Genomic DNA, 22,901 nt, shown 5'->3' on the forward strand with positions numbered 1-22,901 from the left:
CTTTTTTTTGTATTACTGGGCATAAGTAAGTTTTTCTCTGTCCAAGATTTGAAAAATGAAAATTTCAGGGTGGTGACTTTTAGTACGAACAAAACAAGTTCCAGCTAACCAAAAATTTGAGTTATCACAGGTCAAATGGAGATTAAAGGTATTTGATGGGACCATACAATCAGTCTGATACAACTGAGAATTTGAAAAATCAAAGTTAGACATACAGTTCAAATTTATTGTTGGAATCCGGGTAAAACATCTCAAGCAAGGGTCCAACCTTGTAACCCCATCATCTTTGTGCTCTGTTACAGCTGCAGCACCTGCCTGAGGCAGTGATCATCGAGACGACAGAGTACAAATGTCTTCAGTCCCAGTTCTCGGTGCTGTACAATGAGAGCATGGCAATCAGAACACAGCTGGAAGATGTGCGCAACCAACTCCAGAACAACAAGAACGGGCATCTGCGTCACATTGAACAGATGGAGGTACGTGTCCTTGTAGCACCGGCATTCACTTGCTGCTTGACGTTATTTATGTGGTAGTTAATGGATGGGACTGTAAGTTTGCTTTGGTAAGACCTTATTTTAGGTTGATTTTTCTTATTATTGTAAGTTTTGCGTTATTTTAAGGGTTGTGTTATTTTAAGGGTTGTGTTTTATGAGGATTGAGTTATATGAACATGATGGAAGGTTTTGTTATGTAAATAGTTGTGTTGAGGAGGGTTGTGTTATGTGAATGTTTATAAGGAGGTTTGTGCCATTGAGGGTTGTGTTATGCGGATGTTTGTGTTACGTGGAGAATGGCGTTATGTTGAGGATTGTGTTGTGTTTTATGGGGGGTTGTTATATGAGGGGTTGTGTTATTTAAGGCTGTTATGGAGGATGAAGTTGTGTGTAGGGAAATTTGAAGGGTAATGTTATCATGAAGTTGGTGTTATGTGGAGGGTGGTGTTTTTTGAAGGGTTGTGTTATGTGAGGGGTTGTGTTATGTTAGGAGTTGTGTTATGGAGGATTGTGTTATGTGGAGGGTTGTGGTCTGTGGAGGGTTGTGTGATATGAAGAGTTGTGTTATGGAGGGTTGTGTTACATGAAGAGTGGTGTTATGGAGGGTTGTGTTATGTGGAGGGCTGTTTAACAAGAAGGATTGTGTTACATGAAGGGTTGTGTTATGGAGGATTGTGTTATGGAGGATTGTGTTACATGAAGGGTTGTGTTATGTGGAGGGTTGTGTTACATGAAGGGTTGTGTTATGGAGGGTTGTGTTATGTGGAGGGTTGTGTTACATGAAGGGTTGTGTTACATGGAGGGTTGTGTTATTGGAGGTTGTGTTACATGAAGGGTTGTGTTATGGGAGGTTGTGTTACATGAAGGGTTGTGCTATGGAGGGTTTGGTTACATGGAGGATTGTGTTATGGAGGGTTGTGTTACATGAAGGGTTGTGTTACATGGAGGGTTGTGTTATGGAGGATTGTGTTACATGAAGGGTTGTGCTATGGAGGGTTTGGTTACATGGAGGATTGTGTGACATGAAGGGTTGTGTTATGGGAGGTTGTGTTACATGAAGGGTTGTGCTAAGGAGGGTTTGGTTACATGGAGGGTTGTGTTATGGGGGGTTGTGTTATGTGGAGGGTTGTGTTACATGAAGGGTTGTGTTTTGGAGGGTTGTGTTATGGAGGGTTGTGTTACGGAAGCTTGTGTTACATGGAAGCTTGTGTTATGGAGGATTGTGTTACATGAAGGCTTGTTATGGGAGGTTGTGTTACATGAAGGGTTGTGTTATGGGAGGTTGTGTTACATGAAGGGTTATGCTATGGAGGGTTGTGTTACATGGAGGGTTGTGTTATGTGGAGGGTTGTGTTACATGGAGGGTTGTGTTACATGGAGGGTTGTGTTATGGGAGGTTGTGTTATATGGATGGTTGTGTTGCAGAGTGATGAGCTGGCGTGCCAGAAGAAGCTGCGGACGGAGATGATACAACTGGAGGACATGCTGGCACAGCTGCGGAAGGAGTACGAGATGCTGCGGATAGAGTTTGAACAGACACTTGCAGCTAATGAACAGACAGGTAAGGTTTACACAGATTACACACTCATTCTTTCAGTCAGTTGTTTACCTGGCCCAGAATGAGTTGTTCACCTGGCCAGGTTGAGTGGTTTACCATTTAATTAAGAATACGTTTTACCTTAGGGATAAGTTGGGGATTTAATAGCTGGACAAACAACGTACAGCGTGGGTGACGCCATTTCTTGCAAATACGAAAACAACGGAGATAGCTCCCGTTTGAAATTAGAGTTACCTCCCTTTCCCAATATAAACCACTGATAATGCGGTTTCGCCTTACCTGGCCCTGATTCAGTGGTTTACATGACTCAGATTGAGTGGTTTACCTGGCCCAGATTGAGTGGTTTACCTGGCCCAGATTGAGTGGTTTACCTGGCCCAGATTGAGTGGTTTACATGACCCAGATTGAGTGGTTTACCTGGCCCAGATTGAGTGGTTTACATGACCCATATTGAGTGGTTTACCTGGCCCAGATTGAGTGGTTTACCTGGCCCCGATTGAGTGGTTTACCTGACCCAGATTGAGTGGTTTACATGACCCAGATTGAGTGGTTTACCTGACCCAGATTGAGTGGTTTACATGACCCCGATTGAGTGGTTTACATGACCCCGATTGAGTGGTTTACCTGGCCCAGATTGAGTGGTTTACCTGGCCCAGATTGAGTGGTTTACATGACCCCGATTGAGTGGTTTACCTGGCCCAGATTGAGTGGTTTACCTGACTCAGATTGAGTGGTTTACATGACCCAGATTGAGTGGTTTACCTGGCCCAGATTGAGTGGTTTACCTGGCCCAGATTGAGTGGTTTACATGACCCCGATTGAGTGGTTTACATGACCCAGATTGAGTGGTTTACCTGGCCCAGATTGAGTGGTTTACCTGGCCCAGATTGAGTGGTTTACCTGGCCCAGATTGAGTGGTTTACCTGGCCCAGATTGAGTGGTTTACATGACCCCGATTGAGTGGTTTACCTGGCCCAGATTGAGTGGTTTACCTGACTCAGATTGAGTGGTTTACATGACCCAGATTGAGTGGTTTACCTGGCCCAGATTGAGTGGTTTACCTGGCCCAGATTGAGTGGTTTACATGACCCCGATTGAGTGGTTTACATGACCCAGATTGAGTGGTTTACCTGGCCCAGATTGAGTGGTTTACCTGGCCCAGATTGAGTGGTTTACATAATCAAGATTCAGTGATTTACATGACTCAGATTCAGTGGTTTACATAATCAAGTATAAGTGGTTTACATGACCCAGGTTGAGTGGTTTACATGACTCAGATTCAGTGGTTTACATGACCCAGATTCAGTGGTTTACATGACTCAGATTGAGTGGTTTACATGACCCAGATTCAGTGGTAAACATGACCCAGATTGAGTGGTTTACATAATCCAGATTCAATGGTTTACATGACTCAGATTGAGTGGTTTACATGACTCAGATTGAGTGGTTTACATGACCCAGATTCAGTAGTTTACATGACTCAGATTCAGTGGTTTACATGACCCAGATTCAGTGGTTTACATGACTCAGATTGAGTGGTTTACATGACCCCGATTGAGTGGTTTACATGACCCCGATTGAGTGGTTTACATGACTCAGATTGAGTGGTTTACCTGGCCCAGATTGAGTGGTTAACCTGGCCCAGATTGAGTGGTTTACCTGGCCCAGATTGAATGGTTTACCTGGCCCAGATTGAGTGGTTTACATGACCCCGATTGAGTGGTTTACCTGGCCCAGATTGAGTGGTTTACCTGGCCCAGATTGAGCGGTTTACATAATCAAGATTCAGTGATTTACATAACTCAGATTCAGTGGTTTACATAATCAAGATTAAGTGGTTTACATGACCCAGATTGAGTGGTTTACATGACTCAGATTGAGTGGTTTACATGACCCAGATTGAGTGGTTTACATGACTCAGATTGAGTGGTTTACATGACCCAGATTGAGTGGTTTACATAATCCAGATTCAGTGGTTTACATGACTCAGATTGAGTGGTTTACATGACTCAGATTGAGTGGTTTACATGACCCAGATTCAGTGGTTTACATGACTCAGATTCAGTGGTTTACATGACCCATATTCAGTGGTTTACATGACTCAGATTGAGTGGTTTACATGACCCCGATTGAGTGGTTTACATGACCCCGATTGAGTGGTTTACCTGGCCCAGATTGAGTGGTTTACCTGGCCCAGATTGAGTGGTTTACCTGGCCCAGATTGAATGGTTTACCTGGCCCAGATTGAGTGGTTTACATGACCCCGATTGAGTGGTTTACCTGGCCCAGATTGAGTGGTTTACCTGGCCCAGATTGAGCGGTTTACATAATCAAGATTCAGTGATTTACATAACTCAGATTCAGTGGTTTACATAATCAAGATTACGTGGTTTACATGACCCAGATTGAGTGGTTTACATGACTCAGATTGAGTGGTTTACATGACCCAGATTGAGTGGTTTACATGACTCAGATTGAGTGGTTTACATGACCCAGATTGAGTGGTTTACATAATCCAGATTCAGTGGTTTACATGACTCAGATTGAGTGGTTTACATGACTCAGATTCAGTGGTTTACATGACCCAGATTCAGTGGTTTACATGACTCAGATTGAGTGGTTTACATGACCCCGATTGAGTGGTTTACATGACTCAGATTGAGTGGTTTACATGACCCCGATTGAGTGGTTTACATGACCCCGATTGAGTGGTTTACATGACTCAGATTGAGTGGTTTACATGACTCAGATTGAGTGGTTTACATGACTCAGAATCAGTGGTTTACATGACCCAGATTGAGTGGTTTACCTGGCCCAGATTAAGTGGTTTACCTGGCCCAGATTGTGTGGTTTACATGACTCAGATTGAGTGGTTTACATGACTCAGATTGAGTGGTTTACCTGCCCCAGTTAAAGTGGTTTACATGACCCTGATTGAGTGGTTTACATGACTCAGATTAAGTGGTTTACCTGCCCCAGATTGAGTGGTTTACATGAATCAGATTGAGTGGTTTACCTGGCCCAGATTGAGTGGTTTACCTGGCCCAGATTGAGTGGTTTACCTGGCCCAGATTGAGTGGTTTACCTGGCCAAGATTGAGTGGTTTACATGACCCAGATTGAGTGGTTTTACATGACACCGATTGTGTGGTTTACATGACTCAGATTGAGTGGTTTACATGACCCAGATTGAGTGGTTTACCTGGCCCAGATTGAGTGGTTTACTTGGCCCAGATTGAGTGGTTTACATGACCCAGATTGAGTGGTTTACCTGGCCCAGATTGAGTGGTTTACCTGGCCCAGATTGAGTGGTATACCTAGCCCAGATTGAGTGGTTTACATGACCCAGATTAAGTGGTTTACATGACCCAGATTGAGTGGTTTACTTGGCCCAGATTGAGTGGTTTACATGACCCAGATTGAGTGGTTTACCTGGCCCAGATTGAGTGGTTTACCTGGCCCAGATTGAGTGGTTTACCTGACCCAGATTGAGTAGTTTACCTGGCCCATATTAAGTGGTTTACATGACCCAGATTGAGTGGTTTACCTGGCCCAGATTGAGTGGTTTACATGACCCCGATTGTGTGGTTTACATGACTCAGATTGAGTGGTTTACCTGGCCCAGATTGAGTGGTTTACATGACCCCGATTGAGTGGTTTACATGACTCAGATTGAGTGGTTTACCTGGCCCAGATTGAGTGGTTTACCTGGCCCAGATTGAGTGGTTTACATGACCCCGATTGTGTGGTTTACATGACTCAGATTGAGTGGTTTACCTGGCCCAGATTGAGTGGTTTACATGACCCCGATTGAGTGGTTTACATGACTCAGATAGAGTGGTTTACCTGGCCCAGATTGAGTGGTTTACCTGGCCCAGATTGAGTGGTTTACATGACCCAGATTGAGTGGTTTACATGACCCAGATTGAGTGGTTTACCTGGCCCAGATTGAGTGGTTTACCTGACCCAGATTGAGTGGTTTACATGACCCAGATTGAGTGGTTTACATGACCCAGATTGAGTGGTTTACATGACCCAGATTGAGTGGTTTACCTGGCCCAGATTAAGTGGTTTACCTGGCCCAGATTGAGTGGTTTACATGACCCAGATTGAGTGGTTTACCTGGCCCAGATTGAGTGGTTTACATGACCCAGATTGAGTGGTTTACATGACCCAGATTGAGTGGTTTACATGACTCAGATTGAGTGGTTTACCTGGCCCAGATTGAGTGGTTTACCTGGCCCAGATTGAGTGGTTTACCTGGCCCAGATTGAGTGGTTTACCTGACCCAGATGAAGTGGTTTAACTGACTCAGATTGAGTGGTTTACATGACCCAGATGAAGTGGTTTACATGACCCAGATTCAGTGGTTTACCTGGCCCAGGTTGAGTGGTTTACCTGGCCCAGGTTGAGTGGTTCACCTGGCCCAGATTGAGCGGTTTACCTGGCCCAGATTTGAGTTATTTCCAGGCCACTATAATATGACTGGAAAAAAGGTGACTTCAGTGTCATACAACAAGCATGCAAAAGTTATGATGGCAATGTCGGTAGTTTCCTAATGTCTAATGATCTCCCAGAGTTGGCATGCTTGTTGAGTTACTGTTAACTTTATGACCATCACAGCACATCCTCTGTTCCTTCACAGGGGCGGTCGGGTAGCCTAGTGGTTAAAGCGTTCGCTCGTCACACAGAAGACCCGGGTTCCATTCCCGACATGGGTACAATGTGTGAAGCCCATTTCTGGTGTCCCCCGCCATGATATTGCTGGAATATTGCTAAAAGTGGCATAAAACCGTACTCACTCACTCTGTTCCCTCACAGGTACCATCAACCGGGAGATGCGCAACCTCATCCAGTCCCTACAGAACCACAACCAGCAACTCAAGATGGAGTCCGCCAGGTACAAGCGCAGGCTGAAGGAGACACAAGTAGAGAATGCCAGGGTAAGTATGCATAGGGATTGTTACATGGGTGGTCATGCTGAGTGTCATTTCATTGACTGTGACGTTGGAAAACAGATGTATTATTACAAGACAGGGTTCGTATGGGTCATCAAATCATGGAAAAGTTGTGGGAATTTAAACTCCAAACACTACCAGCCAATGCATAACAATCATCATGAGTAGGATGTTGACAGTTGAGATTTGTTATGAAAGTGAAACTTTAGTGTATTCTTTTTATTCATGCCTGAATATCCAGCACCTTGGATATGAGGTGGACGTGACCAAAGTGCAAATGTCCGATTGGCCAAAAAATATTTCCGGATCCCTGATGAGAACTCCATCTATAACTACGGTGATCTGTAATAAAACACCCTGGAAGAAAAAAAATAACAAGATAAACTGGATAAATAGATAAGCTAGATACTTTTGTGTAGTCCCAACTCATCCTACTATATTTATGATTATTTTAACCTGGGTGCTGTCTTGCAGTTGAAGGCCGAAGGTTCCGGGTCCACGTCGTCCACCCCGTCCTTGTCATCGGACACGAAGGAGATCAAGGAGGAAGCTCCCGTAACAACCCCGCCTGCCACCATCAAGCTTGAGCCGGAGCTGCTGCCGGTGAAGAAGGAGGAGGATTTATCAGATGACATGGCGGAGTACCGTGAGAAGGGCAAGACGGACTCGGAGGTCATCAAGGAACTCCGCGTACAGCTCAAGTAGGTGCACAACTGAGAAGTAGAGATAACCAACAAGCTACGAGGAATTGCGGATTGTCTGTCCCGAGTGAATGAATGGGGAGTCCTTGGGGAGGGACTTAATGCATTCATTTACGAGGGACAGGTAATCTGTAAGTCTGAGTTTAAGATGGTGATTCCATATAGTACTCACTGACATTTTAGGTGAGAAAAGAGGAAAATGTGCACAATGTACAACTCACTGAAGGCAGCCTATTGTTCATATGACATAATGTTCCGGTAATCGTTAACATTGGTCAGACGATGTGTTGGACGATTATTTGAGGTTTGTATTTACCTGCTAAGTCCTATTGGAACCCGAGAAGATCCGGGGTAGAGAATAGATCTTGAGCAGCACATGCTTCCCAAAAAAGGCGATTAAGCTTGTCATAAGAGGCGACTAACGGGATCGGGTGGTCAGACTCGCTGACTTGGTTGATGCATGTCATCGTATCCTAATTGCATGGATCGATGCTAATGGTGTCAATCACTGGATTAACTGGTCCAGACTTGTTTATTTACAGACCGCCGTCATATAGTTGGAATATTGCTGAGTGCGGCATTAAACAACAAACCAACAACCAATAAGTTGGCTTTTAGCTATTTGTTTAAAGGACGGGCTTTAGTTGAAGATGGGCATTTAATTAAGTATTAATGGGAAGTGAAATATTAAGACAGCTCCAAGCGACTCATTGTGTTTACGTGTGCAGGAAGGCCCAGGACAGTCAGAAAGAGCTGAAGCTGCTGCTTGACATGTACAAGAGTGCACCCAAAGAGCAGAGGGACAAGGTCATGGTATGTGAAACTTGTTAATATAGTCACTAGTATGGAAACTTTACAATGTGTATGTTGCTAGAAAAGAAAAATTATAGCTGGGATTGTGGCTTGATTACAGCAACCAAGGATAATCATTAAATACTTAATTGTCTCAGTACCAATGCATGTGTCCATGTGATGTTGTTTCAGTTGACATCCTCAGTACCAATGCATGTGTCCATCTGTTGTTGTTTCAGTTGACATCCTCAGTACCAATGCATGTGTCCATGTGACGTTGCTTCAGTTGACATCCTCAGCACCAATGCATGTGTCCCTGTGATGTTGTTTCAGCAGACATCCTAAGTACCAATGCATGTGTCCCTGTGATGTTGTTTCAGTTGACATCCTAAGTACCAATGCATGTGTCCATGTGATGTTGTTTCAGTTGACATCCTGAGTACCAATGCATGTGTCCCTGTGATGTTGTTTCAGTTGACATCCTCAGTACCAATGCATGTGTCCCTGTGATGTTGTTTCAGCAGACATCCTCAGTACCAATGCATGTGTCCATGTGATGTTGCTTCAGCAGACATCCTCAGTACCAATGCATGTGTCAATGTGATGTTGTTTCAGCAGACATCCTCAGTACCAATGCATGTGTCCATGTAATGTTGTTGCATTTGACATCCTCAGTACCATTGCATGTGTCCATGTGATGTTGTTTCAGTTGACATCCTCAGTACCAATGCATGTGTCCCTGTGATGTTGTTTCAGCAGACATCCTCAGTACCAATGTATGTGTCCATGTGATGTTGTTTCAGCAGACATCCTCAGTACCAATGCATGTGTCCCTGTGATGTTGTTTCAGTTGACATCCTCAGTACCAATGCATGTGTCCCTGTGATGTTGTTTCAGCAGACATCCTCAGTACCAATGCATGTGTCCATGTGATGTTGTTTCAGCAGACATCCTCAGTACCAATGCGTGTGTCCATGTGATGTTGTTTCAGTTGACATCCTCAGTACCAATGCATGTGTCCCTGTGATGTTGTTTCAGCAGACATCCTCAGTACCATTGCATGTGTCCATGTGATGTTGTTTCAGTTGACATCCTCAGTACCAATGCATGTGTCCATGTGATGTTGTTTCAGCAGACATCCTCAGTATCAATGCATGTGTCCATGTGATGTTGCTTCAGCAGACATCCTCAGTACCAATGCATGTGTCCATGTGATGTTGCTTCAGCAGACATCCTCAGTACCAATGCATGTGTCCCTGTGATGTTGTTTCAGCAGACATCCTCAGTACCAATGCATGTGTCCCTGTGATGTTGTTTCAGTTGACATCCTCTGTACCAATGCATGTGTCCCTGTGATGTTGTTTCAGTTGACATCCTGAGTACCAATGCATGTGTCCCTGTGATGTTGTTTCAGTTGACATCCTCAGTACCAATGCATGTGTCCCTGTGATGTTGTTTCAGCAGACATCCTCAGTACCAATGCATGTGTCCATATGTTGTTGTTTCAGCGGACATCAGTTCCAATGCATGTGTCTATGTGATGTTGTTTCAGTTGACATCAGTACCAATGCATGTGTCCCTGTGATGTTGGTTCAGCGGACATCCTCAGTACCAATACATGTGTCACTGTGATGTTGTTTCAGTTGACATCCTCAGTACCAATACATGTGTCCCTGTGATGTTGGTTCAGCGGACATCTTCAGTACCAATACATGTGTCACTGTGATGTTGTTTCAGCTGACATCATCAGAACTGCATGTGTCCCTGTGATGTTGTTTTAGCTCAGCTGACATCCTCAGTACAAATGCTTGTGTTGTTTCAGCTGATGGCTTCGGAGAAGAAGTCCCGCCAAGAGATGGAGGAGATAAGGGCGCAGATCAAGAAGATGCAGGAGGCAGAGAAGAAGGAAAGGAGGAAGCTGGCGGAGGAAGATGCCATCAGAAAGATCAGGAAGAACGAGGAGACAATCTTAGAGCTGCAGAAAAACCTGGCATCTCAGAAACAAGTAGGCCACTTAATTAGAAACTAGAAAAAATCAGAAATAAATTACACTTGGTGTATGTTTGATTTTGCATAACTTTATGGATTACACTGTTCTTCATGTATTCTAATTGTAACTTATACATGCAAATGAAAAACTTGAGTGCATTTTGCTTGTCAGAGAGAAGAGGCCCTGCTAAATGATCTCGAGGTCACCGGCCAGGCGTTTGAGGACATGCAGGAGCAGAACACACGCCTCCTACAGCAGCTTCGTGAGAAGGACGACGCCAATTTCAAACTCATGTCAGAGGTAACATGTCTTCCAACCTGTCTCATCTCCCACATATAACAAACTCACCATGATATTACTGAAATACTGTTCAAAGGGATAGTAAGACCCAGCTGACTGATTCACTTGATCAGTATCTCAATGATCAAGAAGTTTATTTGGTGTGCACATGATCAAGCAGGTCCTGTAACATGTCTACACCCCTCCTGAACACTACTGATTCCGGGGTAGAATAGGTCTTCAGCAACCCATGCTTGCTGTAAAAGGCGACTATGCTTGTCGTAAAAGGTGACTAACGGGATCGGATGGTCAGGCTCGCTGACTTGGTTGATGCATGTCATCGATCCCAATTGCGTGGATAGATGTTCATGATGTAAATCACTGGATTGTCTGGTCAAGACTCGATTATTTACAGACCGCCGTCATATAGCTGGAATATTGCTGAGTGCGGCGTAAAACAACAAACCAAACCAAACCAAACCTGACCACTACTGGGGCGGTTGGGTAGCCTTGTGGTTAAAACGTTCGCTTGTCACGCCGAAGACCCAGGATCGATTCCCGACATGGGTACAATGTGTGAGGCCCATTTCTGGTGTCCCCCGCCGTGATATTGCTGGAATATTGCTAAAAGCGGCGTAAAACCATACTCACTGACACTGACACTCCTGACCACCACTGTCGTCAAGTGGATAGAGTGTCTTCCCGGAGAGCGGAAGGTTGGTGAGTCAATCATTGCATCGTACCAGAAGATGTTAAGCGATTGTACTTGTTGCTACCCTGACTGGCACTCGGCATTAAGGGGATGAATCACGGAGTGGGAGGCTCGGAGTTAGTATTCTGTGCCAGGTATTCTTTTTTAACTGAGGCATGGTATCTCAGTGGACTGGCACTATAAAACTGACATAACCCTGGACCAGTACAAGCAGCCACACACAAGTGCATGCAGTTGCTATATAAGTGCAATAATCTTGAACACGACCTTAAACCCCATTTTCCCTCGCCTCGGACAGCCTCTGTGGTCTAGTGGTAGAGCATCCGTCCGGAGAGCGGAAGGTCTGGGGTTCGATCCTCGGCCGCCACGTCATATCAAAAGACGTTAAAAGATGGTACTTGTTGTTACCCTGTCTGGTGCTCAGCAATAAGGGTCTAAAACAAGGACTGGTCGGCTCAGAGTCAGTATACTGTGTCTTAGTGGGGTAGCCATGTTAAACTGCGGCATGGTATCTCAGTGTGCTAGCACTGTAAATCGGCATCAGTCCGGACTAGTTTAAGCAGTCACACACACACGTGCATGCACATCACTATATAAGTGAAATAATCTTGAAACCCCATTTCACCTCACCTCACCTTCCCTCGCCTCGTTTGATATGGCTTCAAGTTATCCACGTGCACATGTAGTGATGATGCAGCCAAAAGTCTGGGCTCAACCATGCCACATGACAGAACTGTGCTTTCAAAGCAAGCAAGCATTTTGTTTTGACAAATTGTGAAATGACACGATGTGATACCCCATTTCACCTCACCTATATCTCTCCACACACTAGCGGATCAAGTCAAACCAGATCCAGAAGCTGCTGCGAGAGGAGAAGGACATCCTGGTGGAGCAGGTGTCGACGCTGCAGCTGCAGGTGGAGGCGCAGAACCAGGTGGTCCGCAAGCTGGAGGAGAAGGAGCGTATCCTGCAGAACAACCTCTCCACAGTCGAGAAGGAACTCAGGTAAAAGTCCTAGAATTAATTTACAAAAGGTTGTCATGATACAGCTGGAATAACCTGTGAAGATCTGGTTAGAATTGGCCTTCAGCAACCCATGCTTGTTGTAAGAGGCGTGGTCAGGCTTGCTGACAATGATGCATGTTATCATATCCAAATTGCATAGATCAATGCTCATGATGTCAATCACTTGATTGTCTGGTCCAGACTTCATTATATACAGACCGCCATCATATAGCTGTAATATCGCTGACTGATGCTCAAAACAACATTCACTCACTGCAGAGATCCCCCAAATGACCATGCTCCCACTTCTGTCCGTCCCGGGGTGGTCGGGTAGCCTAGTGGTTAAAGCGTTCGCTTGTCACGCCGAAGACCCGGGTTCGATTCCCGACACGGGTACAATGTGTGAAGCCCATTTCTGGTGTCTCTCGCCATGATATTCCTGGAATGTTGTTAAAAGTGGCGTAAAACCATACTCACTCACTCACTCACTCACTCACTCACTCACTCACTCACTCACTCACTCACTCACTCACTCACTCACTCACTCACTCACTCACTCACTCACTCACTCACTCACTCACTCACTCACTCACTCACTCACTCACTCACTCACTCACTCACTCACTCACTCACTCACTCACTCACTCACTCACTCACTCACTCACTCACTCACTCACTCACTCACTCACTCACTCACTCACTCACTCACTCACTCACTCACTCACTCACTCACTCACTCACTCACTCACTCACTCACTCACTCACTCACTCACTCACTCACTCACTCACTCACTCACTCACTCACTCACTCACTCACTCACTCACTCACTCACTCACTCACTCACTCACTCACTCACTCACTCACTCACTCACTCACTCACTCACTCACTCACTCACTCACTCACTCACTCACTCACTCACTCACTCACTCACTCACTCACTCACTCACTCACTCTGTTCTTCCCCATAGCTTGACCCAGCAGGCCATGGAGATGCACAAAAGGAAGGCTGTGGAGAGCTCCCAGACAGCTGCTGACCTCAAGCTCCATCTGGACAAGTACCAGTCCCAGCTGAAGGAGGCCCAGGTCGCTGTGGCCGAGAAGACAGGTGCTCTCGAACAGGAGGCATACAAGTATAAGAGAACTCAGGTCTGTGGTCTATACTCTCTTTACAATGTAATGTGTATGTATGATTTTTCAGAGCTCTTGAAACATAGGTTCGTGTAAGCTTATGTTCTGGTGATTTCTTCTTGTTTTGTTCGTCCGTCTGTTTTTCCATTTGTAAACTTGTACATTTATGAAATCTCCTCTGAAACCACAAGGCTGAATTTTGCATCCAAGCTTTGATGTAAAAATAAACTTGCTCACAGAATTTTGATCCAATTGTGAACATGCATAGTTGCTAAAGAAGCCTTATTGAAAATGGCATACACAATATAACAAATATGTGTTTTGACATACCGTATTCGACGTAATAAGCGCCCAGGGCGCTCTCAAAATTAGAAATAGGGGGCTCTTATTAGAATATTATTTTAAGTTGAAAAATCGTAAATTTCGTGGTTTATGCTGACAGCCTGAAATGTTTATATACGACAGAAATATTTTCAAGGATTTAATTGCCCATAATTAAGGGTGCATATAACATACGAGTACGTATTATACACAAATAAATAAGTCTTGTGTACGTAAAACCCTTGGAAGGGGTGCTAATTGAGATTGTTCACTAGCCAATATATTGGCAAATATCGCCGTGGGCGCTTATTAGAGCAGGGCGCTTATTACGTCGAATACGGTAATTGTATCTTTAACCCTGCTGTTGCAAATCATTAAGGAATATGTGGAATCTTGTATTATATATAATTGATGTTTGTATATTCTGGTTCACCCTTTTATTATGAAAATTTTCGTGTAGTGTTGCAAATTTAAGAAAAATTCAGGTGAGTTACAGAACCTCAGTGGCCCTATTGTTTTATGTTATTCGGGTCACGTACATAGATTAACCAATGATCTGTGAAATGTGTAGAGTTTGTCAGATAGTCATTTATCATTGCATAGCTATACACAATTGATGTAAAGGTTAGAACATGTATGTCATTGTGTCAGTTAGTTCAGTAATCTTTAAACTTTTCCTATCTCACACAATGCATTTCTTCAGTCTCCTTTTGATCCTTAAATGGAAATGTGCTTGAGCAAAGTTTCCAGCTTCTAAAAACAGTTCACCTGAAAACATCTCAGGGTGTTGGTCCATGAAAGAAAAGCGACTCCATATCAACAAACCTCGCATTCAAGGCGGTCATTCTCGAGGTGTTCGTGTGTCACACCTCACGATCCCATTGCACAATCTATCAGTCATCTGGTATATCACCAAGATGGGCTCCACAACGTCAATGTCCCTCCTGTTGTGATGATTGAATTATTCGGGTTGATTGACTCCCTGAACATTCAGGAATGAGTGAGGCACATTCCTGGGAGCAACAATGTTATTGCCTACTCCCTATCCCGACACAACCAACCGTCACCATCAGAATAGCGTCTCCACCTGATGAATTTTCAACTTCACACGAACCCAGACATCGACCTATTCACAACCAGGTTCAACCAGGCATGGACCACGATGCTCTGGCCATCTTGTGGGAGAACCTCAACCCCTTCGCTTTTCCCCAAACCGGCATTCTACCTCGGGTCATTCAGAAGGTTTAGGCACGTGATGTCTCGGTATTGGTTTGATGATCCTATTGTGGATGTTGTTGATTGTTCATCTTCTCGTCTTAGCATGCTTCAATCCTTCGGGCGTGATTGATAGCTTTGTCAAAGTGTTAAAAGAGATGCCGAGCTGGCTCACCCTATTATTAGTCGGAGATAGTGGTGTGGTCTGTCTTGTAGAGCTGATTGCCTGGAAACCACCAGATTGTTATAAGTACTCCAAATAGATCCCTATTTCGAAGCTATGTTGATGAATGGATAGTGTGAGATAGGAAAAGTGTATAAATATAGAAGTTAGTGTAAAATTTACAATATTTCTTAGTCACTGTCAGATTGTATGTATTGTTGTGTGTGCAGGAAGAGATAGCGAAGCTTCAGCGTAAGCTTGAGAGGAGTAAGAAGATCGAGATGGCCGGGGCTGCTGACGAGGTGCTGCTGGAGGAGATCAAGGAATATAAGGTAGCTGCACACATGAGGATATACCTTCGTGACATCATAGAATGTCCACAACTAAAGATTTCACTATTTTGCAATTTCTCCAAAGTGAGGCTTAGAAAGTATCAATCGACCCTTGTATGTGACTTTGTTAGAATGGGTTGACTTAACCAATGTCTCTTTAGGTTAACCCCACTTTATTCCAGATTCAAGTAAACACAAGCAACAGATAGTCTCTACTTACATCTCAGAATTAGGAATTATCTGTCTCTTGTGTTGTAATATCAAGGCCAATTTGGGGGACTTAAAAAATCTATGATTCCTTGTAGCCTAAGATTGTCTTCTAATGACATGTCTTCTAATGACTGGATTACGTACAGACCGGCGTCGTATAGCTGGGATATTGCTGAGTGCGGAGTCAGACAACTAACAAACAAACAAACAAACAAACAAAAGAACTTGTAACTTTAATTGTTTGATGGGCATTCCTTAGAAGTTGATGGATGACAAAGTAGACACAATTTATGGATAACAACTTCTTTAATATACTATTATTGTGACCCTTGTACTTGTTGTAGGTACCTGATGGAATATTTATCAAGGAAATAACATATTGATATGTTTTTGTCTTCCAGGAACAACTGACCTGCCCCTCTTGCAAAGTTAACCGGAAAGATGCAGTGCTCACTAAATGTTTCCATGTGTTCTGCTTGGAATGTTTGCGAACACGTTATGAAACCCGACAGCGGAAATGTCCAAAGTGCAATGCTGGCTTTGGAGCCAATGACTTCCACCGACTGTATTTGACTTGATCATGTATGTGCTGCTCCGGACTTCAGGAGCTGGCTTCATTTAAGACTTGTCACAGGTTAAATCCTTGTCACTGCCTCACGGGTTTGAATAAACTACGCTACTCCATCACCCATGAATACATATTATTCCTGTGGGAGTTCCGTGTTAGAATAGGTCCCCAGCAAAAAGGCAACCAAATGAAGCGGTGACTTGGTTGATGGCGTGTTCTCGTACCCATTGGACAGGGATCGCTGCTCACATTATCGATCACTGGATTGTCTGGTCCAGACTTGATTATTTACAGGCCGCCGTCATATAGCTGGAATATTGCTGAGTGTGGCGTTAAAAAACAAAAGAGTCCATTCAGCTGCGGTGTGGAGTGATAGTGACACATATCTATTTTTATACAGGTAGTGAATAGAGGCTGTGTATTCAGTACATCATAATTAAGCAATGTACAGAATAGGTGTCTGCAAGGTTGTTGCCGATGTTGCACAAGAAATGTTGTGGATGTAATCTGAGCACCCATTGGTCTGAGGTCTTGCTGATTCCCTCTCGCTGGAACCAGGCCTTCGCTTGATTGGTTGGTTAGAAATAGTTACAACTTGGCGCAGAGGCCTTATGTATTCACAGGTGATGGAGGATTGTAATTTCTACAAACCGTCAAGTACCAGTATTGATGATGAGGTTAAAGCTGCAGCAAAAGTTGCATCATTACAAAGGATACAAATATGTTGCCATCCTAGGTTATCCAAAGGGGGTGTGTGTTTAAATTAGTATGTAACCAAATAAACAATTGAGTTCTATCAATCTGGAAAAGGTCCTCCCTACATAAATGTATTCCTTGAGTAAAATACTGGAATACTGGATTTGTTTTTGTTTTTTAAAAATGGAAATATAAATGAAACGTGCAGCGAACTTCATGATGATGCGGGTGGTGCCTGAGAACCAAGACTTTTTTTTTTAGCCTCAGTAAGTCCCAATTAACCATGTAAACAGTAGTGTAGATGTGTAGATACCATGTACACAGTATCGGGATCACCTGCTGGATGCTGTCCATCTTCCTGAGGCAAGGGAGTTAACTGACTAGAAATGTCCAGTTTCCACCCTTGCCGAACTAGGCTGGAAGTATGGAGTTATATTTTGGTTGGAGTACCGATTCTATGCATAGTCCAATCAAAATTGTGCAACAAAATCAACATGTGGTTTGTACACTGCCATGCAGATTTCGGGTTGTCTGATCAATCTACGTCATGAAGGACGCCGCCATTTCGTTTGAAGCAAATGCAAGTTAATATGATAGGTGGAATCTGATTGGTCAATAGGAGGGACATGGAAGGGACATAACTCATAATAGACTGGTGGCGTATGATCGAGCCACGAAATTCCAACCTAGTTCGCGATGGTGGAAACTGGACTTTTACAGTCAGTTAGCTCCCTTGCCTCAGGAAGATGGATTCTGTTATGTTATTTAGTAAGTGACATCGTGAAATACTACTAGCTTCAATTCATTAAGTTATTCAACTATCTACTGGAGGTTATAGTACAGTGTGGAATCGTATGGATATATATACTACTACAATATTTATGTTTCATTCAATGCTTATTGTGCCGGGTGAACTTGTGAGTACAAGCTGACATGGAAGAACGCCTGTGTGGAGCCTCATTGACATGAGATTCATTTCTGTGTGTATTTGCACTTGATGCATATTTCTCTCTTAGTATTTGCATGTGTGTTCACCTTCATTGTTTTCAGATAGGACTCTAGTAATGTATTCGGTCCCGATACTATTCATATCTTGATAGTAATGTTGGGATTTGGGAGCCCTAAACTTGTATAAAAGAGCTGCTTTTCGTCACCTAAGTAGACTATCATCCAATAAACTAACTATGGTTTGAAAAATGGTGAACATCCCTACGGAATATATTTTTACAGTTCATTTTTGCATTTTCTACCTTTCAGTCCTTATGTATATGTGTCTTTTCAGGGTTAGAAAATAGAAATTAAGGGGGCCTGAGTTCTGTGAGGATTTTGGCTTTGGTATTTTAATCAAGGTCAGCTATAAATCTTTAATCTTTAATTACAGGTTATGACCTGGACCCTTGACTGTTTAATCTCAGTTTAGAACACTGGTTTTGTAAAATATGCGTGATCTCATGATGTTAGTATCATATAGCACAAAGTGTCACAATGCATTGGTCTGTCCTGGGGACACAGGTGGCACAGTTGTCTAAGGCGCAGCAATTCGCTATGCAGAGTTGCATCCCATATGCATGCCATAAACCTACAATTGTGGGTTTGAATCCCAGTTTGGACCTGTTTCTAGGTTTGTCAGCACCATATCCAGGGTCGGTTCTACCAAAGTGGTAAAAGTTGGAGACCTGCATCACTTTTGGCTTTCCTCCCACATTAAGCTGACATGCCATAATACAACCAAAATCCTGCATCCTACATACAAAAAAAAATGAAAATGGATGCCCAAAGATTTAGATTAGGCTGTCAAAGTTATCTCAAGGTTCACCTGATGACACCTCCTTGAGGGCTTGTCAGATCTTGATGGAGAACGCTATCATTTCAGAGTAAGACATGTGATGTTAATGAGACTGTCTCCTTGCCATTGTCACAATGCTAAAACAAGCACCCTCTCTGACAGTGTTAAACAATCCTCGAGTCATCTACCTTAACTACAGCACTTGTAATTACACCTACCGTACCTAGTCTCCATGTTCTGTAACAACATGGGGGGCACGGGTGGCCCAGTCGTCTGAGGCGCCATGATTCGCTGTGTAGAGTTGCGTCCCCTGGACACGCCAGAAACCTATGATTGTGGGTTAGAATCCCGGTTCACCCCGATTATGTTTCTAGGTTTGTCAGCATCATACCCGTGCTCGTGGGTTTCACCAAAGTGGTAAACGTCTGAGACCTGCATCACTTCGGGCTTTCCTCCCACATGAAGCTGACACGCCGTGATATAACTGGAATAATGTTAAAAGCAGCGTTCAACCCAACTCACTCACTCACTCACTCCTGTGATACCTGCCATTATCACAATGCTAAAACAAGCACCATCTCTGGCAGTGTTAAACAATCCTCGAGTCAACTACCTTAACTACAGCACATGTAATTACACCTACTTTACTAAGTCTCCATGTTCTGTAACAACATAGGAATGTTGCTCGAATCAGCTTTATGATTTCTCCATATTAACGTAGGATAGAAATACTTACCGTATTCAACGTAATAAGCGCCACGCTCTAATAAGCGCCAAAGGCGATATTTGCTAATATATTGGCCAGTGAACAATCCTAATTAGCACCTCTTCTGATTGATCAATGTACACAAGATATTATATAAGTCGCGTATAATACGCAGTCATCTGTTATATGCACACTTAATTATGGGCAATTCAATTCTGGCAAAATATATCTGTTGTACATAAACATTTCAGGCTGTCAGCATAAACCACAAAATCCATCTTTTAACTCTGGTTTGTTTTTCACTAAAATAATATTCTAAAAAGAGCCCCCTATTTCTAATTTTGAGAGCGCCCTGGGCGCTTATTACGTCGAATACGGTACATCAACGTTAAATGGGAGGTGGTTTAAAAATGTTCAAATGCTGTGAGCATATGATAACAAATGAGGCATGTTTTGTAGCTATTGGAAGGTGATAAGAACATTTGAGTAGACATGATAGAAAAGTTCTGTTCGATTTTCAATTTGTGTATAGTTTGTTAGTGTGTTAATTTGTCATAATTTATAGTTCAGGATTTAATTATTCAATCAAAATGTCATCAATGCCTGATAGACTTAACCATCTGTTACGGAAGATGGTTTTAAGGTTAAAACAATACAAATGTTATTTATCATCCAGAACTGGCTTCCACAGGAGATATGGCTACAAAGGAGTTACATCACAATGCTTTACAGATCATTGTAATGTCATTGGTTACAATGACCTCAGAGTGAAATGACATCACTTTTTTCTTTGCCACGGAAGCAGGTCGGCTCTCATTTTTACTCAGACCATTAATGTTTACAAACTGAAAAAGTTGGAAGAATGCTTTTTGGATGATAAAAAGAATCTCACCCTTGTGTCTTTTGATATGGGATTTTAAAACTTTTTTTGACTTCTGTTGATATATTTGATATCAAAAGACACACGGCTGAGATTCCCTGTTTGTAGAAAGTGTGTTTGATCTGGATTCTGTCTGGTGTGTTTGGAATCACCATCATCATAACCGTACCTTGTGTGTTACACAGCCATGTTTGTATACAGTATGATCTGCTAGAGTTAGTATCTGTGAGGTTTACCCTGTATCATGTACCATGTGTGTATGAAAGAGTGGGAGGGGATGGCATGCTGTGTTGAACACCCTCGTCTTAATGAAATTCATCGACTCTCATCACAATAAACAAATACCAAAGGAATGGACTCTTATTATTTTTGAGTGACTGAGTGAGTATGGTTTTACGCCGCTTTTATCAATATACAAGCAATATCACGGCGAGGGACACCAGAAATGGGTGTTACACATTGTACCCGTGTGGGGAATCAAACCCAGGTCTTTGGCATGACGAGTGAACGCTTTAACCACTAGCAGAGCTACAGATAAGCAGCGTATTTGCGTAAAATACCCCCCACCCAAAAATATTCAAAACCCAGTTACTTTCAATTAACTTGTGTACAGAAATGCATGCATTAAATGAAAATCTCAAATGTTTAAAAAACAGCTCGCTTAAATATCCAATGAAGCTTTTTCAGCATGCATACAAAGGAGCTAATTTCCGAAACACAATTATGAGCTAATTTACTTTCCATGTCAAACCCATATATTTAGAACGGTTATATACATCCAAAACATTATTTTATTTTTTTTTAATCTTAAAATGTTCACTAAATTTGGGAAAACTCAAAGTGATGAATAGATTAGTGAAAAAATATTGGTGACCCAGTGAAAAATGTAATAACCCAATTAAAATAGATACCCTAGAGTAAACACTCAATTGCTGAAAAAGTTATCTGGAGGTCTGACTAGGCTATCCCACCAGCCTTATCTGTCAGACATTCACATACTCATTACGCCTGTTTTTGCTTAAACAATTGCAAGGTTGGTGGTCAAACTACAAATAAAATATTAGATATGGTTGTTTTTTTATTGATCTGTGGAAAACAAATGTTTTGAATAAAAGGTTAAGCGGTTACTTTTCTACCTATATTGACAATTTTTAAGGATTTTATTTTCATTTTTTGTGACTGCAATTACTTCGCAGTGAATTTATTTCACGTCGCATCGTTTTGATTTTGAGACCATGGATCTGTAAACTGAGCAATTGAAAAAAAACATACCGTATTCGACGTAATAAGCACCCAGGGCGCTCTCAAAATTAGAAATAGGGGGCTCTTATTGGAATATTATTTTAGTGAAAAAAAAACAGAGTTAAAAGATAAATTTCGTGGTTTATGCTGACAGCCTGAAATGTTTATGTACGACATATTTTTCCAGAATTTAATTGCCCATAATTAAGTGTGCATATAACAGACGAGTGCGTATTATAAATAAGTCTTGTGTCTTATAAATAAGTCTTGTGTACATTGATCAATCGGAAGGGGTGCAAATTAGGATTGTTCACTGGCCAATATATTAGCAAATACTGCCATGGGCGCTTATTAGAGCGGGGCGCTTATTACGTCGAATACGGTACATGTACTTTTTTATGTTTGTTTTTTTCGGAGGTGCAGTGGATCGGCTTGTGGTTAATGTGTTCGTTATCACAGTTCTGGGTTTGACACCAAGGTAGTAGAGTCCATGAGTTGTGAAAGGTTTTTCTTGTCAAGCTCACCTCTAGGGCTGGGACGAGTAACACTGGTACTCGGGTCAAGGGGGTACTGAGTAGGACCCGGGTACCCACAGTACTACCTGGACCCGTAGTTGTCAATGTTTAATGACAAAAACTCTGTATAGCTCAGTGGTTACACTTCAAGTCGCTAGTGATTGCATTTCTTTCTGACGATGCACACGTTCCTTTTGACTTGTATATGTTTGAGTAATGATAAAGCTTCAGTCAGCGTCTGTGTAAGCATCATCTGAGGGTTTGATACATGGATCTAAATAGTTTTGGCCAGGGCTGCAGTAAAACAAATCCCAATCAGACATTTTGTTCCCATCTCTTGAGACCTACAGCGGGTACCCAGGTAGGGCCGGGTAATAGGGTTATAGGTACCCGGGTCGTAAATTTGGACTCGTCCCAGCCCTACTCACCTCAAGACAGGTTGAATTTAGTGTAACAAAATGTTGATGCATTACAATTGTCCAATGCTCCAAGAAACATGTAAGTGACAGCTTAAAATATGAATACCGTATTCGACCTAATAAACGCCCATGGCGATATTTGCTAATATATTGGCTAGTGAACAATCCCAATTAGCACCCCTTCCGATTGATCAATGTACACAAGACTTTATTTATTCATGTATAATACT

At 42.8% G+C, this 22,901-nt stretch overlaps 1 protein-coding gene across 1 annotated transcript in view; it reads left to right on the top strand.

The window, feature by feature from the left end:
• The window catches only part of LOC124135179 (E3 ubiquitin-protein ligase Bre1-like), a 32,271-nt gene extending 13,247 nt beyond the window's left edge, over positions 1-19,024 (top strand). Inside the window, exons 9-19 of the mRNA XM_048396284.1 lie at positions 303-476; positions 1,920-2,055; positions 6,873-6,994; positions 7,484-7,710; positions 8,439-8,523; positions 10,325-10,507; positions 10,664-10,792; positions 12,316-12,488; positions 13,459-13,636; positions 15,548-15,649; positions 16,261-19,024. Of these exons, the coding sequence (XP_048252241.1) occupies positions 303-476; positions 1,920-2,055; positions 6,873-6,994; positions 7,484-7,710; positions 8,439-8,523; positions 10,325-10,507; positions 10,664-10,792; positions 12,316-12,488; positions 13,459-13,636; positions 15,548-15,649; positions 16,261-16,437 (1,686 nt within the window). The 3' untranslated portion in view covers positions 16,438-19,024. The remainder of the gene's footprint in view (positions 1-302; positions 477-1,919; positions 2,056-6,872; positions 6,995-7,483; positions 7,711-8,438; positions 8,524-10,324; positions 10,508-10,663; positions 10,793-12,315; positions 12,489-13,458; positions 13,637-15,547; positions 15,650-16,260) is intronic.
• The last annotated feature ends 3,877 nt before the right edge of the window (positions 19,025-22,901 follow it).

Source organism: Haliotis rufescens, unplaced genomic scaffold (genome assembly GCF_023055435.1).
Source record: "Haliotis rufescens isolate VD_foot unplaced genomic scaffold, xgHalRufe1.0.p SCAF_15, whole genome shotgun sequence".
NCBI classification, from domain to species: Eukaryota; Metazoa; Mollusca; class Gastropoda; order Lepetellida; family Haliotidae; genus Haliotis; species Haliotis rufescens.